Source organism: Megalobrama amblycephala, linkage group LG17, assembly GCF_018812025.1.
Source record: "Megalobrama amblycephala isolate DHTTF-2021 linkage group LG17, ASM1881202v1, whole genome shotgun sequence".
NCBI classification, from domain to species: Eukaryota; Metazoa; Chordata; class Actinopteri; order Cypriniformes; family Xenocyprididae; genus Megalobrama; species Megalobrama amblycephala.
In genome coordinates this window covers 31,334,652-31,362,255 of record NC_063060.1, presented here as the reverse complement: position 1 = coordinate 31,362,255, position 27,604 = coordinate 31,334,652, and the positions used below count along the sequence as shown (strand labels likewise).

At 37.4% G+C, this 27,604-nt stretch overlaps 1 protein-coding gene across 2 annotated transcripts in view; it reads right to left on the bottom strand.

The window, feature by feature from the left end:
* Positions 1-1,312: 1,312 nt before the first annotated feature.
* pik3r2 (phosphoinositide-3-kinase, regulatory subunit 2 (beta)) overlaps positions 1,313-27,604 on the bottom strand; it is a 45,109-nt gene continuing 18,817 nt past the window's right edge. For both annotated transcript variants that reach the window (XM_048163467.1, XM_048163468.1), the window contains exons 3-16: positions 25,019-25,111; positions 24,385-24,456; positions 20,878-21,018; positions 20,510-20,708; positions 20,325-20,410; positions 17,003-17,108; positions 16,806-16,904; positions 16,462-16,642; positions 13,597-13,722; positions 13,367-13,509; positions 13,062-13,238; positions 12,896-12,967; positions 12,217-12,390; positions 1,313-5,575 (exon numbers count right to left, since the gene is read on the bottom strand). In XM_048163467.1, coding sequence (XP_048019424.1) covers positions 5,386-5,575; positions 12,217-12,390; positions 12,896-12,967; positions 13,062-13,238; positions 13,367-13,509; positions 13,597-13,722; positions 16,462-16,642; positions 16,806-16,904; positions 17,003-17,108; positions 20,325-20,410; positions 20,510-20,708; positions 20,878-21,018; positions 24,385-24,456; positions 25,019-25,111 — 1,859 coding nt within the window. In that variant the 3' untranslated portion in view covers positions 1,313-5,385. The remainder of the gene's footprint in view (positions 5,576-12,216; positions 12,391-12,895; positions 12,968-13,061; positions 13,239-13,366; positions 13,510-13,596; positions 13,723-16,461; positions 16,643-16,805; positions 16,905-17,002; positions 17,109-20,324; positions 20,411-20,509; positions 20,709-20,877; positions 21,019-24,384; positions 24,457-25,018; positions 25,112-27,604) is intronic.

Below are 27,604 nucleotides of genomic sequence, written 5' to 3'. Positions count from 1 at the left end.
TATTCTAATATTTTGAGATACTGGATTTTGGACTTTCATGAGCTGTACTCTCTAATCAACAAATTAAAAAAAAAAAAAAAAAAAAAAAAAAAAAAACTTTTGAAATGTTTTACTTTACATGTAGGGAATCTAGTATAAATGAAAGTTTAATTTTTTTAAATAATTTACAATAAAAAAAATGAACTTTTTCACGATATTCGAATTATATGACCAGCACCTGTATATGCGTACATGTATCCTGTCCCATAAATGTTGTTAGACACATTTTGAACACATACCTGATTGATCCATATTGTAAAACTGTAGATTTAAAGTCACTATTAAACCAAAACTGAAAATTTTTGGATTATATTTAATTTGTTTAATTCACATAATCTTTAATTAAAGGCATAAACACCAGTGATCCAACCAAACCAGGAATGCAAACAGGTAAGGGGGGAAAAAGGTGAGAACATCGCGTGGGGCGGGGGCATGCTTCGCACAATATGTTTATTTAAAAAAAAAAAATTGCTATGCATGCTCATTTGTAGTTACTTTATTCATTTTTAATACCGTATATATCCAAAACTGTAATGCAGGATATTTAAGACAATATTGGCTGATTAGACGGCAATTCTGAGCTAAACTGCAAACTGTTTGCCATCTCAGACCTCGAATACATAAAATATTCCCCTTTAAAGACATTTGTTTTTAAAGTAAGAGTAAAGTAAACAATGTACAGTACTTATTGAAACAACCAAGTACCATTGTAAGACCCCCCACCCCACCCCACCCCATAAAAACACTTTCTCATTGGATCTATGCAAATCCCATAAATGACCTATTTTGATCTCAAAAAGGCGAGTTGTCACTGAAAGGTGAGAAGTTTGCATCTATGCAAACAAACCATCCCAATGGACAAAATCAAGCCCTGCCCTTCATTTTTTCCTCTTTCTAGTAGCCGTTTCACTTGGATGTACGTCACAATGGGGAAGATGATTACAATTTCTGTTTCATGCAACTTTAAAAAGATTTGTTGCATAAAATTCAGACGTCTGGCATTCTTAGAAAGAGGAACAAAAATATTGTCAGCATATTTAACAATTTAAAACCATTCTGATCTAGCTGTTGGTGAACTTTTATTTGAAATATTCTCTATGTTGTTGCTACAGATTTTCCACCCCCAGGTAATCCAAGGACACATGCCAAAGTGTCAACTGACCAAACAAGCTCACGGTACGGTACTTTCTGCTGCTTCAGCGTGACATTCCCTGTTAAAAGCCACGGGATCGCATCACACATCACAAGATCAAACTGATGACAGACAAGAAGGTGCAATAGACTCAATATCTTTTTATTGTCTTAAAAATAATTCCATCTACCTATTAAAGAGCCATATCTCTGTAATGCTTGTGTACCTGTTTGAGAGAAACAACACTGATGCAAACTGTACACTGAAAAATCTGCACCCAAAAACAGATTGGACAGAACAGAAGTAGTAAAAGGAAACAGAAGTATGTACATAAAGTTTGTACACACACACACATTACACACACACACACACACACACACACACACATATCCAGTAGAAATGTACTGGGTAACTAACAGTGCTCCCCATCCTCCATGTCTAATGGCACTTTGGTGTGCATTATCTTCAACAGACTACTTCATGCACTCAGGGGAAACAAGACAGTAAGGTATCATTTAGTTTAAAGAGGTAAAGGATAATTAGTGGTTATGTCATAACCACTAAATACAAAAATACATGTCTATTAAACATTTGACCCTGCTGTATCTTATTTTCAGTTTATATCTTGTCATAGAAACAAGGAAGGGGAAAAAAGAACTGCTAATTTTAGTCAATGCTCCAACTGAGACTACAAAAGGAAGTTAGATAGAAATCAGCATATCGTTTTCATAACTTTTCATTCTGGACTTTTATCATTCTATGTAACTTGAAAAAATATGTCTGCTATGGAAAGAAAGAAAAAAAAAAAGAAAAAAAAAAAAATCAAGGACGAAGAAACCTGGGAAACCCGCTCTGGGTCATAGCTGCGTTTTTAAAGACCATATTAAATTTCCTTTTTATTCAGAAGAAAATATATTGCGAGGTGAGGGAGCACTGTTTAAAGTGAACAAAGGAGGAAAACAAAATCTTCAAGTTTAAAACAACAGAGAAAAAAAAAAAAAAAAAAAAAAATTAAAACTCTGACAGATTCCTTGCAGGACCAGACAGAGCACATTTGAAAATACATCTTCTATTTGGTTAATCTGATACTGTAAACATTTGTAACTGTACTGAATGGAAGAGAAATATTCAAGCTAGCTTATCTTTGAATCTGTAAGGTCATTACTTACAATGAGAAACAAAACACTGACATACAATTATAGTCTCTCTTTAAAAAGGAGTTAAAGAAAATAAAAACAAAGAACAGACCCACTTCGGCACGATCATAACACATTATGACATTATAGGCTTGTAACTAAAATGTGTACCTAATCTATTTCTGTTGCTCATAAAGACTGTCAAGCTTCATTAATTGTCACTCATAATCACCTCAAGATGTGCTTGTATAGTGCATTTAGAGGATTTTACTCCACTGCTTTTTCTCACACGAACTCGTCACATCCAACACTCTGGCTCATTCTCTGTGCTCTCAATGACCCGACGTCAGTCAGTCAGAACATTCAAGGAATCATGACCAGTGTTTCTGTTCTCGCTCCACTCCACGCCATCATAGCAAAATAACTTCATCCCGTCGATAGGATGAAACTAACTGGAGTATACCAACAAAACTAAAACCTGCTCCGCTTTATTGTCTGTTGTGGATTTATAAACTAAAATGAATCCATCATCTAAAAGGAGGATGTCAAAAGCGAAGAATACACTAAATTTAGGCAAGTTTCAAGGTTTTGATGAAGTTTTAATTTCAACTTGCCCTTTAAATCAATTAAAATACACGGCATCTGTTTTTGATAGTTTGGTAGCTTATTTTTATTGTTTAAAATGTAGCCAGAATAAAAGCCTGTTCACACCAACATGAATGTTCAGAACGGTCAGATTTTATAGTATGTTTAGACCAATGCTTATAAAACCACAAACTGGCTAAATAAAATTGTCACTTCAGTCAGAAATTCACGTTTTACACAAAGTGCTATGCAACTTTTTGTTGGTCTGCAACTTGTCGCAGGTCTGTCTTTAGCACTTTATAAGTTATTGTTAAAATAATTAACCTTATTTTTGCCACAGGAAAAAATAAATAAAGGAAATTGCAACTTTTTATCTCTTCAGAGTTTATATCTCACAATTCTGATTTTTCAGACAAAAAAGTCAGAATTGCACGATGTTAACTTGCATACTCTATATAACCTAAAAAAAGAAGAAGTTTCATGGTGGGGGAAAAAAATGGAACTGCAAAATGTAAACTAAAAATTCCAAGAAAAAAAGTCAGATTTGCAAGATGTAAACTCGCAATCGCGAGAGAAAATTAATGGGATTTTTTTACTTCCGGAACCAAACTGTACTCTGTTGTAGCTTTATGTAACAGTGGCAGCGGCTCTGAGCATGTGACCAAAAGTATTTGCAGTTCAATGGATAAGAGACTAGAACACCTCTCTGTAAAAATAAAAAAATTCTGTCGCATTGATGGCACGGGAATGTTCATGTCACTCTGAAAGCATTACCAGTCATTCAATCAAATTAAAATGTTTAATCGCACTGAATATTTGTCTTGGTGTGAACAGGCCTTAAAAATGGATGAAATTACTTCTGTTGTACTTCAAATTAACATCCATGAAAGTGCATACTGGTTAAGACCAAACCTCACTAAAAGCTTACAAGCTAACAGAGAGTTATTTTTAATTACAAAGTACTTATTTTAAAATACTTAACAAAATGCATTTGATGGGATGATCCTCCTTTTGGCTGTAGGGCTAAGGAGTATATATATATATATATATATATATATATATATATATATATATATATATATATATATATATATATATATATATATATATATATATATATATATATATATATATATAAAATTACTGAATTACTGAATCTATGGAAGTGAAGCTTTCTGTACTGCCCCAATCCCAAGAAATCTTCTCAGGGACACATGGGCAGAAGGCACTTTAAAACCATTTCCTCTCCAAAAATGTGATTAAATCACTGATTCTTAGTAAGCAAACATAAAATTGTTATCTGGTTCTGCTCGATTTATAAAGCATATGATCACTCATGAAAAAAAAAGAAAAAAAAATTCATCCAGGTGACTGTATGATGTACAGACCAGGGTATCATCTGACAACACTAGGGGGAGTACAGTTACAAAACGCCCAACAACCATTAGGACTCATTTACTACCACAATATAATCAACTTGCACCTGATAATTTCCTCAAAAATCTGTAATCATACCCAGGTGTTTTCACAAGAGGGTTTTTCCGTTCCATTTTTGCTTGCATCTGTTGAATAACCTGCTTTGCCCCTTTGAAACCGTTCTAAGCGAGTGAAAGTTCCTGTGTGCGTCGTTGCTTTGGGATCACATTTGTTTTGCTCTGGATTTTAATGGTTCGCTATAGCTATGCATCATTCTCATGTTACAAGAATCAAAAATAAAGCAGGAAGCACCAATACCAGCCCACAGAAACCATTAAGATGCCAGACTTCAGTTCTGTGGTGTAAAATCTCAAATAAAAGTACACAATCGTTGATGGCTATTTATTCTCACCATGACGACTAGCTTTTAAGAGGCAGATTAGAAGCTAAAAGGACTTCAGAGTCCCTAGACCACATCTGATATATAAAAAAAGGTTTGTTTCACATCATCTACAGGACAACTCACATAGAGAGGAATCTATTCATATGGTTGGCAGAAGCGAACTACCAAACAAATACACAGTGACATAAAGTTGCGTTCACGCCATGTCATTATTACCCTAATTACGGTATAGCTCAGAATAGAACATCACGCGTTGTCATCACGATATTACGGTAATCACGACATGCCGCGAATGCAGAATTACAGCTAAAAGATTGATTATCAACAGCTGCAACTTTCAGTTAATTCCTCATCTCGTCCCTGACCCGTGTCCTAATCGAAAATATCCAGGACTACGACACTAGTTCGATGGAATCATGTGACACTTTCCTCTCTCTTGTGTTGGGACAACAAATACTCAAGCTGTGATATTACCGTAATTACTGCAGCTGACTTTGATTGATACAGAAAACTATGGGCTTACAAAAAAGCCATACATTTACTTACGATAATATACTGTGCTTATCTGTTCTCTATGATAAACATAAAAGTTTGGTGTTAGTATAGTTTGCTCTGTATAATGTGCTTAATCATGCTTTTATATGCGTGTCCTCTGGCATCTCGTGTCAGGGTGCTCATCTAGGCGGCTGTGCGAGGACCGGGTAGGCCAGGGTTACATTCAGTGAGTCGTTGTGCTGGACCAGAGAGGTGTGTTTGTAGTGCAGGACCAAGTCTTTCAAGGAACCATAAAGGTTGTAGGGCTCAGCAAATCCAAAACCTGTGGCCGTCTTGTAAACCATGCAATGCTTGATCTCTCCATCCACTCTGTTGAAAAAGAAGAACATGTGTCATGCGAGAGGGCGATATTAAGGAAGTGTAGGTCACAGCTGGGGAGGAGAACTCTAAAGAATTTGAAGATTCCAATTCCAATTCCTCTTAAACACTTCTGCTTCCATTAATGATTCTTTTAGAATTTTTAAAATCAAATTTAGGACTTTTTGAGACTTGCACAAATAAAATAAAACAAACTGATAAAATTTCAAAACAAATCATGTAAATCTGCTTCTTTCACTTAAACAAGCCGAAGCACACATTCAACTGCATAACAGGATAACTGAAAATTTGAATTACTCAAGACTTGTTTTAATTCAATATATACATGTATTAAATTTGCTTTGTACCAATACATCAATACATATGGATTAAGACGATATTGGATTTTTTTTTGATACGATGATAATGTGTTTAAAGGTGCCCAAGAATGCTTTTTTACAAGATGTAATATAAGTCTAAGGTGCCCCCTGAATGTGTCTGTGAAGTTTCAGCTCAAAATACCCCATAGATTTTTTTTAATTAATTTTTTTAACTGCCTATTTTGGGGCATCATTAACTATGCACTGATTTTTTCAGCGCGCCGCCCCTTTAATTCGCGTGCTCCCTGCCACACGAGCTCTCGATTATATTACAGCACATTTACAAAGTTCACACAGCTAATATAACCCTCAAATGGATCTTTACAAGATGTTTGTCATGCATGCTGTATGCATGCTTCGAATTATGTGAGTAAAGTATTTATTTTGATGTTCATATTTGATTCTCTATGAGTTTGAGGCTGTGCTCCGTGGCTAACAGCTAATGCTACACTGTTGGAGAGATTTATATAGAATGAAATTGTGTTTATGAATTATACAGACTGCAAATTTTTAAAAATGAAAATAGCGACGACTCTTGTCTCCGTGAATTCGGTAAGAAACGATGGTAACTTTAACCTCATTTAACAGTACATTAGCAACATGCTAACGAAACACTTAGACAATTCACAAATATCACTAAAAATATCATGCTATCATGGATCATGTCAGTTATTATTGCTCCATCTGCCATTTTTGCTGTTGTTCTTGCTTGCCTAGTCTGTTGATTCAGCTGTGCAGATCCAGACGTTACTGGCTGCCCTTGTCTAATGCCTTTCATAATGTTGGGAACATGGGCTGGCATATGCAAATATTGGGGGCGTACACCCCGACTGTTACGTAACAGTCGGTGTTATGTTGAGATCTGCGTGTTTTCCGGAAGTCTTTTAAACAAATGAGATTTACATAAGAAAGAGAAAGCAATGGAGTTTGAAACTCAATGTATGTCTTTTCCATGTACTGAACTCTTGTTATTCAACAATGCCGAGGTAAATTCAAATTTTGAATCTAGGGCACCTTTAAAAGAAATGCAATAAAAGGATTACTGTGCTGATACTACTAAATCCATATGCATAAGCGGAGTGTGCGCAAGGCTTAGCCTGCCCTTGGCCATGGACTCGAGACTAACGTGGAATTTTCTTACTCAAACCACTGACTGCTGCCTCTGATTGCTTTTAGAAAGAAGAGCTGTCCATAACTGCTGGTCTAGGATCAGATTTCTCCAAAATAATAGCACATTAGCAAAACAGATATGGCAAACGATCCAGTTCGCATCTGTGTTTGCGCTCTGGAGAGGTTTCTATTTACAATGCGTTTTTGCAGCATTATGCAATGTAGCCAATCACAAACATAACTGTTGATTTCTTTAATGCAGTGGCCAATCAGAGGTGTTTAAGTTAGAATCCACTCACCGCTCAAAGAGATTCATTGTGAAGTCAGCTTCACTGATTATTACGGAACTTTGTGAGATCGCGATTAACAGTGACAGCTTGTTAGTGATTATAAAGGGAGAGCTCGTTACGCGCTTTCTATGCGATAGGCTTTATTAATAATATATATATATATATATTTTCAGAATTTTAATAAAACTTGTTTTTCATACTTGGCCACATACATGTTCCAAAGCATATAAATGTGGGATTCACTCTCGAAATTGCAATGATTGAGATTGTGATGAACATAGCAATAGACGGGACAAAAATATGACATGTCGAAATAGATGTGCATTAAGGCTAGAGCACCCCCATTAATTTCAGAAGCACCCTTAGTGATTCGATTCTGGAACTGGGCCTGGCCCAAATGCAGGATTTGGCTGCATTAGGTAAGGCAATGGTTATTTGTTATTCATACTGGCTGCAATGCCAAATCACGTTAAAATTAACAGTGGTATGTGAATGCAACCGCTATAAAAACAATTTATCGGGAGCGTTTATGCTCAGATGTGTAGGTTGTTGCTAGGCAACACATAACTTGAAACCATTTCATCTGTTTAAATGTTTTTTTTTTTTTTTTTTTGTTTTTAAAGGGGAAACATCTTAATAGCCTTTCCCTGGAGTTGGTTCACCCTCCACCTATGTCTATATACTGAATGCGTAAAATAATATTCTTAATCTTTCGCTCCTGTGACGAGGCAGCCCAGAAAGAAACTACAAGAGTTTACATTGAATTACATGCCAGATACAGTTTATTGTGTAACCAAAATACTAATAATATTGTGAAAAAAAGCATAATGAATGGCTTTGAATAATAAACAAGCCTAAAATACACCAGGACCCTTATTGTTAAATGTCTATGATTTACTACTTCCAGCTGCTCATTCAAGAGCAGGGAGACAAAATATGCACCGTTTTAATCATCTACGTCTACATCATAAAGTAAACACTGTTATAATTCATCAACATTAGATCATAAGCAAACTCTTGGCATAAATGTGCACTATTCATTGATTGCAAAGTGCTCTGAACCTGCACTGCATTTAGACTTTGATCATGTAGCACTCACGTTAATTTAAATGATAGAATGATAGAAAACAGAACGCAGTCAATATACCATGTTTTTTATTAATTTGATGTTGTTATGCACAGCAGAGTAAAAAACACTTGGCTTTACTGTATATGTGTCGCATGAAGTCAGCTTTCTGCTGCTTGCAAACAGAATCTTTAGAGGAGACAGCGGATTGACATTCATTTGCCGCCCTGATTACACTGGCTATGCGTGCTTACGTGCGTTTTATGGAACTAAATACAACGTCATCAGATAAAACAAATGTGCAAGTTACTTTACTTCCTGGACAAGTGTGCACCAGAGTCCGTCTTGCTTTCACGCCACAATTCGAGTGCAACTGATCTCAGACCACCTCCTTCAGGTAGTCTCAGGTTCAGTACCCCAGTGCGCACCCGAGTCCACATGACAGATTTCACATTTTTTATGCAAACCGTGCCCCGTTTTGAACTAAACTGCCAGTGTGAAAGCACCCTAAATCACATTAGGCTGTATTTTAAGATATTTAATTTAATCAATAAATTTAGTTTAACTGAATAACTAAATTTAATACTTTTTAACGGACATTTCAAATGTTTTTTTATGAAATGCTACTGACAAATAACCAGTCCTTCCTGGATTTTGTGGGACTTTTTTCTCATTTTTGCAGCTTAAAATGACTGAATTTACGGCTGCTTTTCTCAAAATTTGCAGCAATATTTACAGCATTTCTTGTTGTTTTGCAGTGAAAATATACCACAGACAACATTCTTTTAGCATTGTTATTACTTTTCTGACCTCAAGAACCATTGCAGGGCTCCAGACTAACATTTGAGGGCAGTAGCACCAGTGACATTAAAGGGTTAGTTCACCCAAAAATGAAAAATTCAGTCATTAATTACTCACCCTCATGTCATTGCACACCCGCAAGACCTTTGTTCATCTTTGGAACAAAAATGAACATATTTTTGATAAAATCCAATGGCTCAGTGAGGCCTCCATTGCCAGCAAGATAATAAACACTTTCAGATGCCCAGAAAGCTACTAAAGACATATTTAAAACAGTTCATGTGACTACAGTGGTTCAACCTTAATGTTATGAAGCGACAAGAATACTTTTTGTGCGGCAAAAAAACCCCAAAATATCGACTTTATTCAACAATATCTAGTGATGGACGATTTCAAAACACTGCTTCATGAAGCTTCGAAGCTTTACGTATCTTTTGTTTTGAATCAGTGGTTCGAAGCGTGTATCAAACTGCCAAAGTCACGTGATTCAGTAAACGAGGCTTCGTTACGTCATAAGTGTTTCGAAATTTCAATGGTTCACCACTGGGGGGCGTGACTTTGGAGGTTTGATATACGCTCCGAACCACCGATTCAAAACAAAAGATTCGTATAGCTTTGAAGCTTCATGAAGCAGTGTTTTGAAAATCACCCATCACTAGATATTGTTGAATAACGATGAACGAAGGTCTTACGGGTGTGGAACGACATGAAGGTGAGTAATTAATGACAGAATTTTCATTTTTGGCGAACTAACCCTTTAAGTTCTAAGGTGGCACCAGCCCCTGATTTGGCACCGCTGTGAGGGCTGACAGAAAATCACTGAGGTTGAGTTGAGATGCAAATAATATTTAATACTTTTATGTCATTAATATATTTAATAAATATTAAAGGTGCCCTCGAATGAAAAATTGAATTTATCTTGGCATTGTTAAATAACAAGAGTTCAGTACATGGAAATGACATACAGTGAGCCTCAAACTCCATTGTTTCCTCCTTTTTATATAAATCTCATTTGTTTAAAAGACCTCCGAAGAACAGGCGAATCTCAACATAACACCGACTGTTACGTAACAGTCGGGATCATTAATATGTACGCCCCAATATTTGTATATGCCAGCCCATGTTTCCAACATTATAAAAGGCATTAGACAAGGGCAGCCAGTATTAACGTCTGGATGTGCACAACCAAATCATCAGACTAGGTAAGCAAGCAAGAACAATAGCGAAAAATGGCAGATGGAGCAATAATAACTGACATGATCCATGATAACATGATATTTTTAGTGATATTTGTAAACTGTCTTTCTAAATGTTTCGTTAGCATGTTGCTATTGTACTGTTAAATGTGGTTAAAGTTACCATCGGTTATTACTGTATTCACGGAGACAAGAGAGCCGTCACTATTTTCATTTTTAAACACTTGCAGTCTGTATAATGCATAAACACAACTTCATTCTTTATAAATCTCTCCAACAGAGTAGCATTAGCCGTTAGCCACGGAGCATAGCCTCAAACTCATTCAAAATCAGAAGTAAACAATATAACAGTATACAATACTCACATAATCCGACGCATGCATGCCGCATGCATGACGAACACTTTGTAAAGATCATTTTGAGGGTTATATTAGCTGTGTAAACTTTGTTAAGGCACTGTTCAAGGCAAGCATGAGCTCTGTGGGCGTGGACCATGGGATTTAAAGGGGCCGCAGCATAAAATCGGCGCGTTTATAATGATGCCCCAAAATAGGCAGTTAAAAAAATTAATAAAAAAAAAAATCTATGGGGTATTTTGATCTGAAATTTCACAGACACATTTAGGGGACACCTTAGACTTATATTACATCTTTTAAAAACATAATCTAGGGCACCTTTAAAAATGTGGAAATGGCTAATAAGCCAATAAGTGCTCCTTTGCAGCATCTACTACAGTGGTAATTTATTGTCTTTTTTTATTTCTAAATAAGTGTTTGCTTTCCTACATCGTGAAACTTTTAGTTTTATAAATTTTAGTTCTATAAAGGATGAACAAATAATGTTTTGGACATCACATTAAAATAACATTCAAATTGGGCAATATTTAAAGCTTTGAAGTACTGGGAAAATTTGTGTGAAGCACTTAAAAGCACTTGAAAACATTTGACCATTTCTGCCACAAGTTATTTCTGTTAGTGTTACTACGTTACACTTAGCCTACACTTAGTGTTCATGGCACAATGTTTCTCATGGTTTCCAGATTTCACAATGCTGGGAAGAAAGCGCTTGAATTTACCGCAGAACTGAGAACAACACTGTGAAATCTTTTGAGAAGCATTCACTTTCGACGCAGAATTCTCTGTTAAACCACAGATGTCAGATCACGTCAGCACAGTTTGATCTGATATCTGTGGTTTAACAGAGAATTCTGCTTCTCACAAGATTTCACAGTGATGTTATTAACTCTGTGAATTCAAGCGCTTTCTTCCCAGCGCTGTATAATAATGGTGTCGTGTGAAGTGGGAATTATCAAATTTCCGATAGCACGTGAAGGCAACATTAATGCATGTTAAAAAAAATCTGCAGCAATTAAGAAAAAACTGCAAGCTCCTCCGAACATTGCGGAGTTTGCTTGATTTGAATCACAAAATCCTGGAGGGACTGAATAACTGCATATTGTCTCAGTTGAAAGCTCTATGTTTGATTCACTAAAGAAATCTTTTTTTTCAGGAGTCGGACTACACTGTATGAACTATTTTTCTGATTCACTAAATAAGAATGTATTCATTAGAATCATTTGTTTTGCTATCAGACTACTCTTGTCAAACTGAACGTTTTGACCTCTAGATCTGGTGCTGCAATGCTACTGAATAAGTAGTGGAAGAACACACTTTTTTTAATACCACTAACAGAACCGAATGTTTTTTCCTTTTTTAATTTTTTTTTTATAGAACCTGAATAAGCAGCTAACCCTAGTTGCAGCAAATGTGAAGCTGGATGCAGTGAATAGAGCATTGCTTCAGTAACTCACACCACAGAGCAGGCATAGGAGCCTTTCTTGGTCTGGCTCTCTCTGATGAGGAAGGTGCCGTCTCGTTTGCCTCTCAGGAGATCCTCCGCCTTTGTGCGCTTGATGTCCCCAACGTACCAGGAGCACTCGTCGTGATGCGCTTGATCGTCATCGTCGTCCAACAGAGAATAGAAGCTGAAAGGTCAGAAGTAGAATAATGAATTATATTAATAATATAATATTGTGAATAATATTTTAGTTAAAGTTCCTGTTTATTGTTTTTTTACATTTTTTATGCCATGCCATAACCAAAAAGTCAATTTTCATGGCAAAAACAGTGGTTTAACATACAATGGCAAACAATAAATAAATCCACTTATATCTCTGTAAAATTACAAGGTAAAATCTTTCAATTTAATATTTGACAGAATTTCTACTTTTTTTTTTTGAGGGGGAAAAAAAAGCATCAATTCAAGAATTTTCTGAATAAAACCTTTATTTCATATGCTTGACAGTGGAATCTTTCAGATATGATGAACTTGACTCAGCATTAGATCATGATGAAGTTTAACCTTTTTATAATGTTAGGATGTCCACATTTATGTGCAAATTCTCTAAGCGGTGTTCTACTGGACTAATGTGCCTGGGCCTGGCTTCATACAAATGTCACACTTCCATAGACAGACCGAACAGAACTTACTCTTCTGATTCGTTCATTACACCCAGCCATTCATTGATCTTCCTTTGCTTAGTGCCTTTCTGAGTCAACCATCTGCAAAAACAATATCAGTGTTGTTAACATCACCAGCAGTTACCTGTGAATAAATAACCAGAGTACAGTGTTTCCTACCACATGGTGTACTTACACAAGGTATTGGTCCCTTAGCTTCCTCAGCTGTATGAGGTCTGGTTTCAAGCTGTTCATCCTCTTGTCTATCTCTCGATTGTCTGTGGCTTGCCTCTTTAAGTCCAGTTCCAATTTCCTCTTGCTGTCATGAATCTCTGTCACTCTGGACTTCAGTTTCTCAGAGTTGCTCTGAATTCTAAATAGACAGTGAAAAAGTTTCCCTCTGACATAGAAGGCAAAACATGACTCGAATTCAAAGTAACACCAGGGAATGATGGATTGTATAGATATATAGCTGTGATGTGCAATGAAAAGCAAGACTACCTCTCAATCTCCTTGTCATTGCCTTCTCTGCGAAACTTCTCAATGTTCTCTCGGCTGAGGCGCTCCTGGGTCTCACATTGCTCCTTAAAGATCTTGATGGTCTCATTAAAGGCCTCTATGGCTGTTCGCTTCATCTGCAGCTCCTGAGAGAGATCGAACAGAGCATCTCCGTTAGTGACTCAGTTAATTAGATCCCAATGCATTTGAAGGAGAGATGAAATGCAGCCTACTTGTGATGTGCGTGTGTATTCTTCATACAGTACATCATATTCATGACTTTTCTCCTGATACTGCTCGTGATAAACCTTCAGCTGCTCTCCTACCGCCTCAATACTGTCCTCCTTCACCACCTGATCCTGCAGAGCACAAGAAGATGTGTTCACAAGCCTTATTTACCCCAAAATGAATTCATTATTTTCTCACCCTCAAGTTGGTTAACTAGAGATGTGCAAAACTATATTAAAATCAGTGGGTTGTCTGACCGACTAGTCGACAAATCAGTCTTAGGGAAGTTTACATAATTAAGGTCCCAATTTACTCTCTGTGCAACGCCATGTAGTTTGCAAACAGTCAGACACTGCCCAGACTGACTATTTAAAGGATTAGTTCACTTTGGAATGAAAATCCAAGATGTTCATGTCTTTCTTCAGTTGAAAAGAAATTAAGGTTTTTGAGAAAAACATTCCAGGATTCTTCTCCATATAGTGGACTTCACTGGGTTGAAGGTCCAAATTGCAGTTTCAAAGCAGCTTCAAAGGGCTCTACGGGATCTCAGACAAGGAATAAGGGTCTTATCTAGTGAAACGACAGTCGTTTTCTAAAAAATTTATATACTTTTTAACCACAAATGCTCATCTTGCACTAGGTCTGCGATCCGCACGCATGGCGTAATCACGTTACAAAGGTCATGCGTGACGTAGGCGGAAGTACAGATCCAGTGTCTACAAAGCAAATGTGCAAAGATTAAGCCAAATGCCCTTTACAAAAAAAGGTAAAACAACGATATCAGATGGTTTTGAAGTTGGAGGAGAAAATTAGATGAAGTTTTTCACCCTACCGCAGTACTTCCGCCTACGTCAGGCGTGACCTTTCAACGTAATGTGTGGCACAGAGCAGAGCAAGACTTTGTGGTAAAAAAGTACACACATTTTTATTTTTAAAAATCTTTCGTTTCGCTAGACAAGACCCTTATTCCTCGCCTGGGATGGCGTAGAGCCCTTTGAAGTTGCATTGAAACTGCAATTTGGACCTTCAAACCGGTGAAGTCCACTATATGTATGGAGAAGGTGAAGTCCAATGTATGGAGAAGAATCCTGGAATGTTTTCCTCAAAAACCTTAATTTCTTTTCGACTGAAGAAAGAAAGACGTGAACATCTTGATTTGGGGGTGGGTAAATTATCAGGAAATTTTCATTCAGAAGTAAACTAAACCTTTAAATAAGTGCTGTGTGCTATGAGTGGACAAATAGGTGAACAAATTAATCTGAAACGATTTCCATGTCAAAGAAGGTAGAGCCTTCGGACACACCCACCTTTAGCACAACTGCCATGAACCAATGGCAGTTCAAAGGTGTTTAACAGCCAGCACAAAATTTTCTGGAAATTTGTGCTGGCAAGCTGATTCGAACCACCGAAATTAACTTTTTGGAACAGATTTTGTTCGAAATCACAATTGTATGTTCTTCGATTTCGCTTTATGTATATCAAGGCCTTTTCATCTGAACTCAGTCAGACAAGTTCCTTTAAGCGGCAATTACGTAAATGTGCAAAGATTAGCAAATGTGCAAAGATTAAGCCAAATGACCTTTACAAAAAAAGGTAAAACAACAATATCAGATGGTTTTGAAGTTGGAGGAGAAAATTAGATTGTTTTTCGCCCTACCGCAGTACTTCCGCCTACATCAGGCGTGACCTTTCAACGTAATGCATTGGCGTTTAAAACACTATTGAGTTGGAATGCATCGATGTATCGGCCAATAATCGGTAACGAACAATAAAAGCAATTATTTTCACTATCGGCCACTGGCTGATTGTTTAAAAACAGCCGATGATTAGGGCCAATTATATCCAGTCAATCAAAAGGGGGTGGAAAAATGTGTTCAGACTGCAACTCGTACTGTGTGTGAAGAAAATGTCTCTTGTGTTGAATTTAGGGCTGTCAAAGGTTACGTGACAATAAAACATTAACAATTAAAAAATAACAATGTTAAAGCAGACTCTATTTGACCCAATGAACCAACTGTAGTTCAAGCCAGGTTTACCAGGTCGGTGGTTTTTCCCAATCCCAACACCAAACATTTTGTAGAGTGCCAGATCGAGTAGAGCTTATTTACTGTTAATTATATATGTATGTTTTAATAAATTTGTCATGAAGACAAGTGTTTATGAAAACTACCTTATGCAACTGAGTTGTATACAAACATTTCAGTTTTTAAGTGTAATTATATCTGAAAATAAATTCAATATTTAGTTGAATATACTAGTTTGAGCTGTGTTGTTAATTTTAGCCTCTAATATTATAATAATGTACCAAATGAGAGGTTTCCCTGTAAAGTTTCCAGCATTAGTTAAGAGTTTTTGTTTTCTCTGTAAGAAAATCAAACTATCAATATCGGAAGATATCTTTCTGGATAATCGGCTATCGGTATCGGAGGAGATATTTAGTATTGGTGCATCTCTAATATTGAGTTCAAAACAGCCAGATGAAGCACAACATATTGGACGCAGGGGTTGGAGTAATTCTAAAGTTGGAGATTAATTCTAATGACAAATTTAGTATTATAAATTATTATTATATACCAGAAAGCTAATTAAAACAGTGTCACTAAAACATTTAAATGTGAATCTAACATCATGTGAACTACTTTTAGGGTACTTTTATGTTTTTTTGGAAACTGAAAATCTGTGGTCACTATGAACAGTCGTTATATTGAAAAGATCTTTAAGAATATTCTTTAAAAAATAAGTTTGGTAGATCATGAGGGTGTTTAAATAATGACAGAAATGTCATTTTAGGCAAATTATACTATTAACGTGAAGACTGTGTGGAAAAGAACGCATCAGTTTGAGCCTTGTGAAGAGCAGAGGCGTCGCACCTGCTGATATTTAGACACGGGGAAGAGCAGGCGAGTGTCCAGCTTGGCGTTGTAATGGGTCAGTGACTCATGCCGGTAGTGGTTGATGAGCTCCACCACAGAAAGAAAAGTAAGCGGTTCTGAGAATCCGTACTTCCCCCCGCGGTGAAAAACCTTGATCAGTTTGTTATTGCCTCCTTTCCTGGAATAAACAACACAAGGCTTTGATCATGTTGTGTCCCTGTTAGAAATTCCTCTTTGTAATCATGCATATTAAACAAATGATACGGCAGCACACCTACGCAGTGTATTCAGCTCCTAATAGATATCACACAAAATGCAGTTTGGCCTGAGTGAGCGCTCACCTGAGGGTCAAGGTATACTCCCCCTGCACTTTGCTTGATGCGTCCCGCACCAGGAACGTACCATCAGGAGTGTCTCTCATTTTCTCATTCACCTCCTCTCTAAACCCGTGTGCATCAAATAGAGAGAAATGCGTCATATACAGAAATGTGTGATGATCTTAATAACAGCTGATCCGGTAATTATGTCTGTGGTTTACCTTGAAATGTCTCCCCAGTACCATTCAGCGTCACTCAGTAAGCTGTTGTTTCCATTGGTCACAGATGAGGCCATGGCTTTGGTTTTGGGCGGTTTAGGAGGGAGCGCTGATTAAACAAGGCAAATTAGATACAAATATTTACGATTCAAATAAATAAATCTTTGTTTATCCCCACACCACTGGGGCCAACATTTGCTTTTACGACTTTCATGCATCATCACCATAGAAACGTGCAATGTTATATTACAGCAACAGTGTCTCTGGAGCCACCTGCCTTGCTCAAGGGTGTAATGGTGATCGCTCAGGGAACAGCCCTGCAACCTTTTAGTTACCAGCCTAGACATTTAGCAATGACAAGATGTTTTCTCTTCTGGAGTAGACTTTATGCTTGCACTACAGGGAAGATGAAGATTTTCTTTTTTTGTGATGGCAAAGCTGAATTTTCAGCATCATTACTCAGTCTTCAGTGTCACATGATCCTTCAGAACTCATTCTAATAGAGTGCCTCAGGGATGACGCATTTTCGCGAGTTAGCATTTTAGGACTTCCGGTTCCAACGCCGTAAAGTCTATGGGTTTTTTGAATGGGTTTTTGCTAAATCGCCTGAAATAAGGTCTGTGGTTAAAGCCTCTAAATACTTTCACGTTTTGATCTATGACATAAAACACACCAGTTATAACCCACTTGTGATTTTTTTTAACTTTTACTGTGTCTTAAAATCGGCGGTTGCTAACAAATTGCTGAAAGGGACTACTTCCTTTGGCGGGGACTTTAGACGTCATCATTAAAAACGGGATATTTGGACAGCATTTCTCATGAAAAAGTGGATAAGTATTCATATACAGCGCAGATCATAATCAGCGAGCATGTTTATAAAAAGTTGTTTTCTAAATTAAGTTTGAGGAAGCTTGGTGGTGGTGACATTGATCAGCGACTATGGTGTGCTGTAGTCCGTTTATAGCCTACTGTTAGCCTTTTATATCTGACGACTTTATTTAGGCTTCAAAATCTATAAATGTTGTATTAACTTGTAAAGATTATCTTGATAGACAAAACGTGTAAGTGTCATAACCCTTTGTTAAACACAGAGCTTATTTTCTGCGATTTTCCAAAAGTCTATGGGAAAAATGCATAGGCTTTCGATCGAGGGAACCCGTGCGCCGCTAACTTCCGGGTTGGCCTACAAAAACACGTCATCCCTGGGGTACTCTATACGCTGATTTGATTGCTGCTTAAGAAACATTTCCTATTATCATCAACGTTGAAAACAGTTTTTCAATATGTGTGTAAACCGTGATATTTTTTTTTCAAAATTCTTTGATGAATAGAAAGTAATAATAATAATAATAATAAAGAAAAAAAACAGCATTTATTTGAAATAGAAATATTTTGTAACATTATAAATTGCCACCCAATTGCAAGGTTCTATCTGCATTCTGAGCAGTTTTGAGATATTGAGCTTCAAAGTTTTTGCATTCCAAACTTTGTGGATAGACTCTTTTTGTTTTCTAAAAAAAAAAAAAAAAAAAAAAAAGTCTCAAAGGCCACATACACACACACTGCAGTTAAATTCGGTTGTCAGTTCACCTTTTAGTGCTGAATCGTGTTCTGTTCACACACAGTTCGGTAAAATCCGCGAGTGAAAACCGCATTCTACAACCGAATTAACTCCCGAAATATACAGATAGTGACAACCGCATTTACAGAAATTTTATGCAGTGTATACGGAACTGAACTGAACAACTAGTTGTTAATAACGTTTTGGCCACAATAATGGATACCAAACACGAGAGATGCCAGAACATTGCCATCTTATCCAAACTGTCAGTCATCACATTTTCGAGAGCGAGTCATGTTCCATACACACATAACGATGTGGTTTAAATGCGGTTGTCACTCCTGAAACTTACAGTGTGTATGTGGCCAAAATGAACACAACTTAAAAATAAAAAAAAACATTACATATATAAGTAAGTAAATAAGTTGTCACAGAATACGAATATGCAAATAACTCAATTTTGACAAAAATGTCAGATAGAACCTTATAATTCCAATGTGACAATGTTGTTACTGTCACTTTTGATAAATTTTAATCATCCTTGATGAAAAAAAGTTTAAATTACTTTAAAAAACAAAAAAAAATCTGAGAATATGTGAAATAAACAGTAGGTCTAAGGTTATGGAGTTCAAATATTGTTTTAATGAAGTTGCGAAACTTGTACATAGCCTAAATGCCCAGTAAACATCAAAGTTGAAAGGGAGTGTGGAGAAACTGAGTCAGCAAAGATTCATTTTTGTTTCTTGCTTATGGATAAAAAGAAGTTTGAAATACCTTCGTGGCCCTATACTGTAAACGAACTCCCCAAAACCACCCACACTGATGAGAGCTCCATTTAGACAAATATGTAAATATGTGATATGTGCTTTCCTCTCAATAACAAAATAAACATTCAACAAAAATAACAGCGGTAAGAAAACAGCAGTTTATAAAAATCATCTGATTACAGCGATGTGAATTTGTTTGCAATTCGGCACTATCCAAGTTAAGTCACGTCACATTTATTGCATACTACTATAGCCACAATTATCTTAGCTGTTATCTATAGGCCTACTGTAATTGAAACATTTATTCAAAAAATTCAATACAAACAGAAAGATGTATAGTACAGAGAAATTTCATGTCAGAGCGGGATTTGAGCAAATGTCGTTTAACCGTTAAGCGTGAGCGATACACGAGTCGAGCGTTGGCTTGGTCCGTGAACGCACTGGCATAGAGTGTAATATTTAGAAGAGCGTCCCTCTGCTTTGCTCACATGCTCAGATGTGTGTTTACACTGCATCTGTGGCATGTTGTTGATTACCACAATAATTGATCACATTCCTCATTGTAAAAAATAGGCAAGTTTACTGTAAATACTCTTATAATGGAAGTAGGCAGTAATGAAAAATAAATAAATGTTTAAAAATATGCAGCTAAACAAAAAAGGAAAAATTTAAATAGCATTGTTTATAGAAGTGTAACCATGCCTGCATCCATAGGGAGTTTCTGGACCACTGTTGCTTTTAACTTTGGCAAACAATAATGTCAAATTCAACATCATTCAAATTAATTTAATGGAAAATGTTTCATTTCATGTTTTCTGAACATTGCTAATAGAAGGTAAAAAAGATACCCTACTTAGTAAATAAAGTAAATCTTTTCCAGATAATATTTTAATAATTTGCTTTGGCTTCAGTTTAAATCACAACATAAAAGCCAATTATTTAACGTTATATAAATATAATACAGAATATTCAATAGCAAAAATGGCAAATGACTCACCGGGAGGAGTCGGCTCTTGTTCCCAAATTCTCTCCAAAAGAAGTCTCTCAACTGCAACCGCAGGAAACCCCTCATCTTCTTCTGACCTGTAAATCAAACACATAGAAATGGAGATAGTTTGCACATGTGCAAATTTTCACCAATACATTTCCAGAATTTGTCTCCAGCCAATAGAAATTGCTCACCCGCTCACAGGGCCCCTGATCAGCAGAGGGCCAAAAATTTGGCCGAGGGTGTGAATGTCGAGGCCGTTGTGCTCCGCGTACTGGCAGACCTTCTCCAGGTGTCTGAGCAAATAATGCAGCGTCAGGAGGTTCTGCAGTGGAACTTCAGGCTTCCCCAGTACCTCCAACAGCTGCTCTCGTCTCCTCACGGAGGGAACGTCTATTCAGGAATGACATCACCATGAGCATGCGTCATCAGATGCACAGGCAAAGACAGGGCAGACGCTCAGCACATTTGAGCTGTTTGTTCGCCGAGTTCATATAATTCTGTTACTTTCTATACACGGTTCTCTTTCGGCCTGCACGGATGAGTGAAAAGTGGCACATACCTGATTCTAGTTGCACTGCTGCCTGAAGGTCTGTATAAACAGAGGGAGGGATGATGGGGGCAGGAAGTTCCTGCAGGTACCGAATAAGAGTGTCCGAGAGTGCATGAATGTCCCACTGTCCCACGTCCAACTCCTGCAGCTCTGCACATGACAAATGACCGGTCACATCATGAAGCACACACCTTAGATCTAATCCAATACATCCCTTTCAAGCATATTAGAGTTACATAAATGTGTTGGTACTTATTGTAACCAAATAGCTAATCGCTGGGTAACTTTATCCTACCCTTATTTTGCCGTATCACTCCTAGTTATCACGCTTTTGTGATTACATTTATATGTTATATAGAACATTTTCCATGTTTAAGTGCTATAATCAGGTCCCTGGTGCATCTACCAAACCAGAAAATGTGAAAAAGGACAACCCAGTGACTTTGTTTTGGTAAGCCTTTCTCTGCAAGCATGTGAAAAAACGAGCCGTTCAGATTTCACTCCCCTTGTGACGTAGGAAGGGGATCTTATTATAATACTACTGCCCCCTGAATCTGTACGTTTCTACCCACGGCACCGCCATTTTGTTTTCGCAAGCGACAACAGTTTAGATTTAATCCTGATCAAACACACTTGAATGTCTTCAGGATTACTAAAGCGACATGAAGGAAGGTGAGTTGGGTCGGAGCAAAACTCTGCAGGACAGCAGCACTCAAGAATGACCGTCCCTGAGCTTGTGATATGTCTTAGCTATGTAAACATTATCACTGATCTATAGTCTCCATAAACTCCTGGCATCTGAGCCATTAAGGATGCAGTGGTGTCATTTTATTTATGAAGATAATGTATCCAGATAAATTCATATACCAGTATGTGCAAGTCATTTTACACCAGACTGCTTTGCACATGAGGGTCAGGAAAACACAGGATTTGCACAGAAGTTGATTCTCAAGGATGGATCGATACCAACTGTTCATGATCCAATTTCATATATATTTCGTGATGTTTGCAAATTGTCTTTCTGAATGTGTTTCGTTAGCATGTTGCTAATGTACTGTTAAATGTGGCTAAATTTACCATTGTTTCTTGCTGTATTCACGGACCAGACCAGAGCCATGTCGTTATTTTTATGTTTAACCCGAAAACATTTGCAGTCTGTATAATTCATAAACGCATCTCCATTCTTATTGAGTTTCTCCAAAAGTGTGTAGCTTTAGCCACGTTAGCCGTGCAACATGCTATCAAAATCATTCAGAATTGAATGTTAGCAAAATACATGCCATACCTACGTGATCTGATATGCTGCATCACGAACAGTTTTTAATAATCCATTTTGAGAGTTATATTTGCTGTGTGAGCTTCTCCTGTATTATTTATGCATCAGTGTATTGCATGCAATGTCAACTGGCGGCCCGCGGGCCAAATCCGGCCCGCCAGAGATTTCCATCCGGCCCCCAGAATAATACTGAATTCAGGAATAGCCTTGTAAGAGGAAAAAAGTTTAGGGCTGGTCCGAATACCATTTTTTGAGCTTCGAAGCTTCGGTAGTAATGAACATCGACTCTTCGGAGAGAGGGGCTGAACATATTTTTCTCTCTAATAAAGGCAGGAATCTGTGTCTGTATGTCCGTTTGCATTTTTATTATTTCGAGAACCGTTCATCCAATCGACTTCACAAGGCAGTGCAGTGTCGCATTTGGTGCAATATAGATGGACACGCGAGACGCGACACATTCAGAATTAATAAACTTTTAGTAAACTACAGTCAGAACAGCGCGAGCGGGAAGCGGCGCACCTCATGCGGGCAGGGCTTATGCTCCGAGAACGGACACTGCACTAGTGATATAAAACGCACACACACAGGTCTGTTAAATTAAGCAATACTTTTAAGGTAGTCTAATATTTTTCTGACTAACAAATTGGCACAGTAAGGGTAGAAATTTAAATAAAGAAAAAACGAAATTTAAATAAAGAAAAAACTAAATTTATATAAACAAAAATGAAATTTAAATAAAGAAAAAACGAAATTAAGTTAAATTAAAAACGAGATTAATTTAGATTGATAATAACGGGTAAAAATGCTAATACATTTTGTTTCTATTATTGTATTTTCCACAGTGTCAAAGCAACAAAACACAAGCTCAGACATGCACTTCGGTCCATACAAACTCCGCTGTTCTGAACACTCCCGTTGCTGGAACACGCGTCGGTTCTATTTCTAGCATGCACGCGTTTTCCGCGTGGCTCGAGCGCGCCTGAGACGCGTGTCTCAGTGTGCAAACTCCAACCTGTTAAATATGGGAGCCGAAATAAAAACGGACACGCCACGCAGCTGAGACGCTCACGCAGCCAATGTGTCGCCGGCCTTATTCAAGGGGGAATGAGAATCGTTTCGCGGGGGATCCCAGGTGTGCAAAAAATAAAAATAAAAAAATATTCGAATGTCAAATTTTCAAATCGAATACCAACCCACCGAACGAATATTTGAATATTCGGGTCCGTTCCATATTTATTTATTTTTAAATCTAACGAGAGAAAAAAAAACCCTTCTGAAAAGTAGCTTGTGCCATAGCCTGCCTTCAGTCAAGAATGACGATAAACGCGTTGCTCTCATTGAACATCTTTTATTGTTTCACGTGCTCATTTTTTCACAAATGTCAAAATTTTCCTTGCCTGGGATTAGCGCACAATTGCGTGACAGTGATGGACAGCTTGACAGCCTCACAAATATGAAGCCTAAAATATCGCTATCGCCCCCTGGTGGCTTGCTGCAGTACAGGTAATATGTAAAAAAATAAAATACATTTGGAATTAGAATTAGTATATCAAATAATAACATATTAGGATACAATTCGAATTTATTACGAGTATCTGGCCCTTACAGTGTCTGCAGAGAAAAATTCTGGCCCTTGGACAAATATAGTTGATGACCCCTGGTGTATTGGAATCGCAAGCTTGGGGGCGGGGAGCATGAGCTCATTTGCATAAAAAGGTACACAGACCAAATCAGTGCATTTTTTTCTTCCACCCAAAAATAGGCAGTTAAAACATGGTATAATAAAAAAATCCATGGGGTATTTTAAGCTGAAAATTCACAGACACATTCTGGGGACGCCTGAAAGATATTACATCTTGTAAAAAGGGGCATAATAGGTCACCTTTAAAAAAATTAGATGATAATTAAAAATATATTTTGTATTTTTATTATTTAATGCAATGTTTTTTTTTTTCAATGTAATAATTTAATTGAAAGTTACATTTAAAATATTTTTAAAATTTCTTAGCAATGTTAGAGCTGATAACCAACAAAATATTTAACGTACACAAGCTAATATCTACACTAAAATGAGACATACAGAAAGACTTACAGCTACTAAGAATAACAAGCAAAAACATTAAAGCAATCAAAATCCTTAAGTCCTGATGTTGTATATGTTTCCAAGTATGTGAATAGAACTCTTCCACTTCTGTGCAAGAGAAGACAGTCAAAGGATGAGAACTGCAGATTTAACTTACCAGTGAGGCTCTGTCGTTGACTGTCAGAAGCTGAAGCAGTGGATGTCCTGTATAGTGTCCTAGAGTCCAGACCTAGCAGAAAATCGAGGCGTTAGCTCATCTCTCAAAAATAGATCTTTCATGCCAGCTTGGATTAGAGAAGCAGTTACATCTAAACATTAAATGTAAAAGCCCAGAGATATAAATATATCCAGTCACGCTATCGGAGAACTGGGAAAACAGCCCAGCTGAATCCCTGAGCTCTGTTTTAGTCTGTGAAGAAGTGAGAAGACGGCTTCAGTCAAGCCAGACAATCCGAGCGTCACTCAGTCTCTCACTCAGGGGGGAAAGAGAGGGACGGCTCACAGCGATAGAGGAAATCTGGATGGTAATAACTGCCATATGGTGCAATAACAAACATTTTTCACACCTCTGCTTCCAATATTATTTTCAATGTGGAAATATCTATTAAAAATACAATCAATTAAAAAAAGGAATCCAAAGTAATCGTTTTTATTTTCGTTCTTTCTTGTGGCTGGAGGCGCTCTGCAGGGCGCTCTGGATTTGCACGCTTCATATCATGTGTCAGGTTCTCTAACGAACAAACCACAAACAATAAAGCCCTTTACATGGCATTCAATGACAGAAGTATTACCTGTCTGCTCAATTGCTTCAACCAACTTAATAAGATTAGGGGGAGCAGTTTCCAGGTGTGTGAACTGTTTGGTCAAGTCCAGGTCTGGAGCAACTGAAACGGAAGAGAAAAAGGAGAATTTCAATCAAACCTCTGCTTATATGCTTCTAAACAACAGCTGAAAATAATAAGAAGCTTATTAATGAACAACAAATACAACAAAAAAAAATATATCACTCACTAAACATTTTGTATAGGGGTCAATGACAAATAAGAGTGTCTAAGATAAAGGAAAGAAAAGCTTTTTTTCTTTTTTTTAACAAAGCCAAGCACAAGCAAGTTCTTTATACCATTTTCAACAAAAGTTTACATTTAATCACTCAACTGTCATGTGGTGTAACCATCAAGTGAAAAGTAATAGCATTTTCCTTACCCCTTGAATACATGTTAGTGTACACTTTCTAAATACATTTTTCAATGTAATTGTTTTTTTTTTTTTTAAACAATTATCAAAAATTACTACAATTATCAAAAAATGATAAATATCATTATGTTTTTGGGGAGTCACACATTTTACAACCTTAACTTTGCTTTGTCACAAAAAGCTCTAATTATCTAATATTTTAAGAGACTTGGTGACTCCCATACAGTGGTCTGCAAGGGTCCAATCTATGATATCATTTCCTGTTTCATGTTTATTTTTTTCTCCATGTTGGTTGCACCTAGAACTGCACAATTAATGGTTAAAAGATTGCAATCTCAATTCAAACACTCTAGCGATCTCATTCCAAAATGACAACGTTTTGTCAAACAGCTTCACAAACAGTCTTTTCAACCACACAGTATTGTTATTTCTGTGTTACAAATATTCAAATGATCACAGAAGTACTGGGATAAAAGTATATAGCATGGATATAAACACTGATGTCTACAAAAGCGATCAAAATAGAGCAAATGGTTTTTGAAAGTAGCTTGGCACTTCGAACCAATACTATATTCCAGCAATACTGGAGGCTTCAGTTTTAGAACCGCATTTCTAGGACCCTAGTTTTTTGACAGCGCCACCTAGCCAATGCTACTCCAACAGAGGAGACCCAATTCAAATTTCAAACAAGCATTCACTATATTATCAACAGTACTGTATTGACACACCTGTCCAAATCATTGAATTCAGGTGCTCCAATCAATTCCATTGCCACAGGTGTATAAAATCAAGCACCTAGGCATGCAGACTGCTTCTATAAACATTTGTGAAAGAATGGGTCGCTCTCAGGAGCTCAGTGAATTAAAGCGTGGTACCGTGATAGGTTGCCACCTGTGCAATAAGTCCATTCGTGAAATTTCCTCACTACTAAATATTCCACGGTCAACTGTTAGTGGTATCATAAAGTGGAAGCAGTTGGGAACAACGGCAACTCATCCATGAAGTGGTAGGCCACGGGGTCAGCGCATGCTGAGGCACACAGTGCACAGAAGTCGCCAACTTTCTACAGAGTAGAATAGCTACAGACCTCTAAACTTCATCTGGCCTTCACATTAGCTCAAGAACAGTGCGTCGAGAGCTTCATGGAATGAGTTTTCATGACCGAGCAGCTGCATCCAAGCCTTACATCACCAAGTGCAAAGCAAAGCGTCAGATGCAGTGGTGTAAAGCACGTCGCCACTGGACTCTAGAGCAGTGGAGACGTGCTCTCTGGAGTGATGAATCACGCTTCTCTGTCTGGCAATCCGATGGACAAGTCTGGGTTTGGCGGTTGCCAGGAGAACGGTACTTGCCTGACTGCATTGTATCAAGTGTAAAGTTTGGTGGAGGGGGGGGATTATGGTGTGGGGTTGTTTTTCAGGGGTTGGGCTTGGCCCCTTAGTTCCAGTGAAAGGAACTCTTAATGCTTCAGCATACCAAGACATTTTGGACGATTTAATGCTCCCAACTTTGTGGGAACAGTTTGGGGATGGCCCCTTCCTGTTCCAACATGACTGCGCACCAGTGCACAAAGAAAGGTCCATAAAGACATGGATGAGCGAGTTTAGTGTGGAGGAACTTGACTGGCCTGCACAGAGTCCTGACATCAACCCGATAGAACACCTTTGGGATGAATTAGAGCGGGGACTGTGAGCCAGGCCTTCTCGTCCAACATCAGTGCCTGACCTCACAAATGCACTTCTAGAAGAATGGTCAAAAATTCCCATAAACACTCCTAAACCTTGTTGAAAGCCTTCCCAGAAGAGTTAAGGCTGTTATAGCTAAAAAAAAAAAAAAAAGGGTGGGCCAACTCCATATTAAACCCCCACAGATTAAGAATGGGATGTCATTAAAGTTCATGTGCCCCAAAACTTTTGGCAATATACTGTATATGCAAAGACTATAGACCACAAAAATGAGACCTGATTCAAACTTCAAACAAACGTACGCAAAGTCTAGAAACACAGAAATTATTCATATTTTATTTTATTTTCAGCTTAATTTTAACGTAAGATCGGGCGCGGCCATTTTAAACTTGAATGTGCAAGGCTTTCATTGTCAGGAGTGTTCAGTCTCCAGTTATTGTTTAGCTGGCCAAAAACAGTTTATTCTGCTGCTGGATGTTGTAAACTAAACTCTTACTT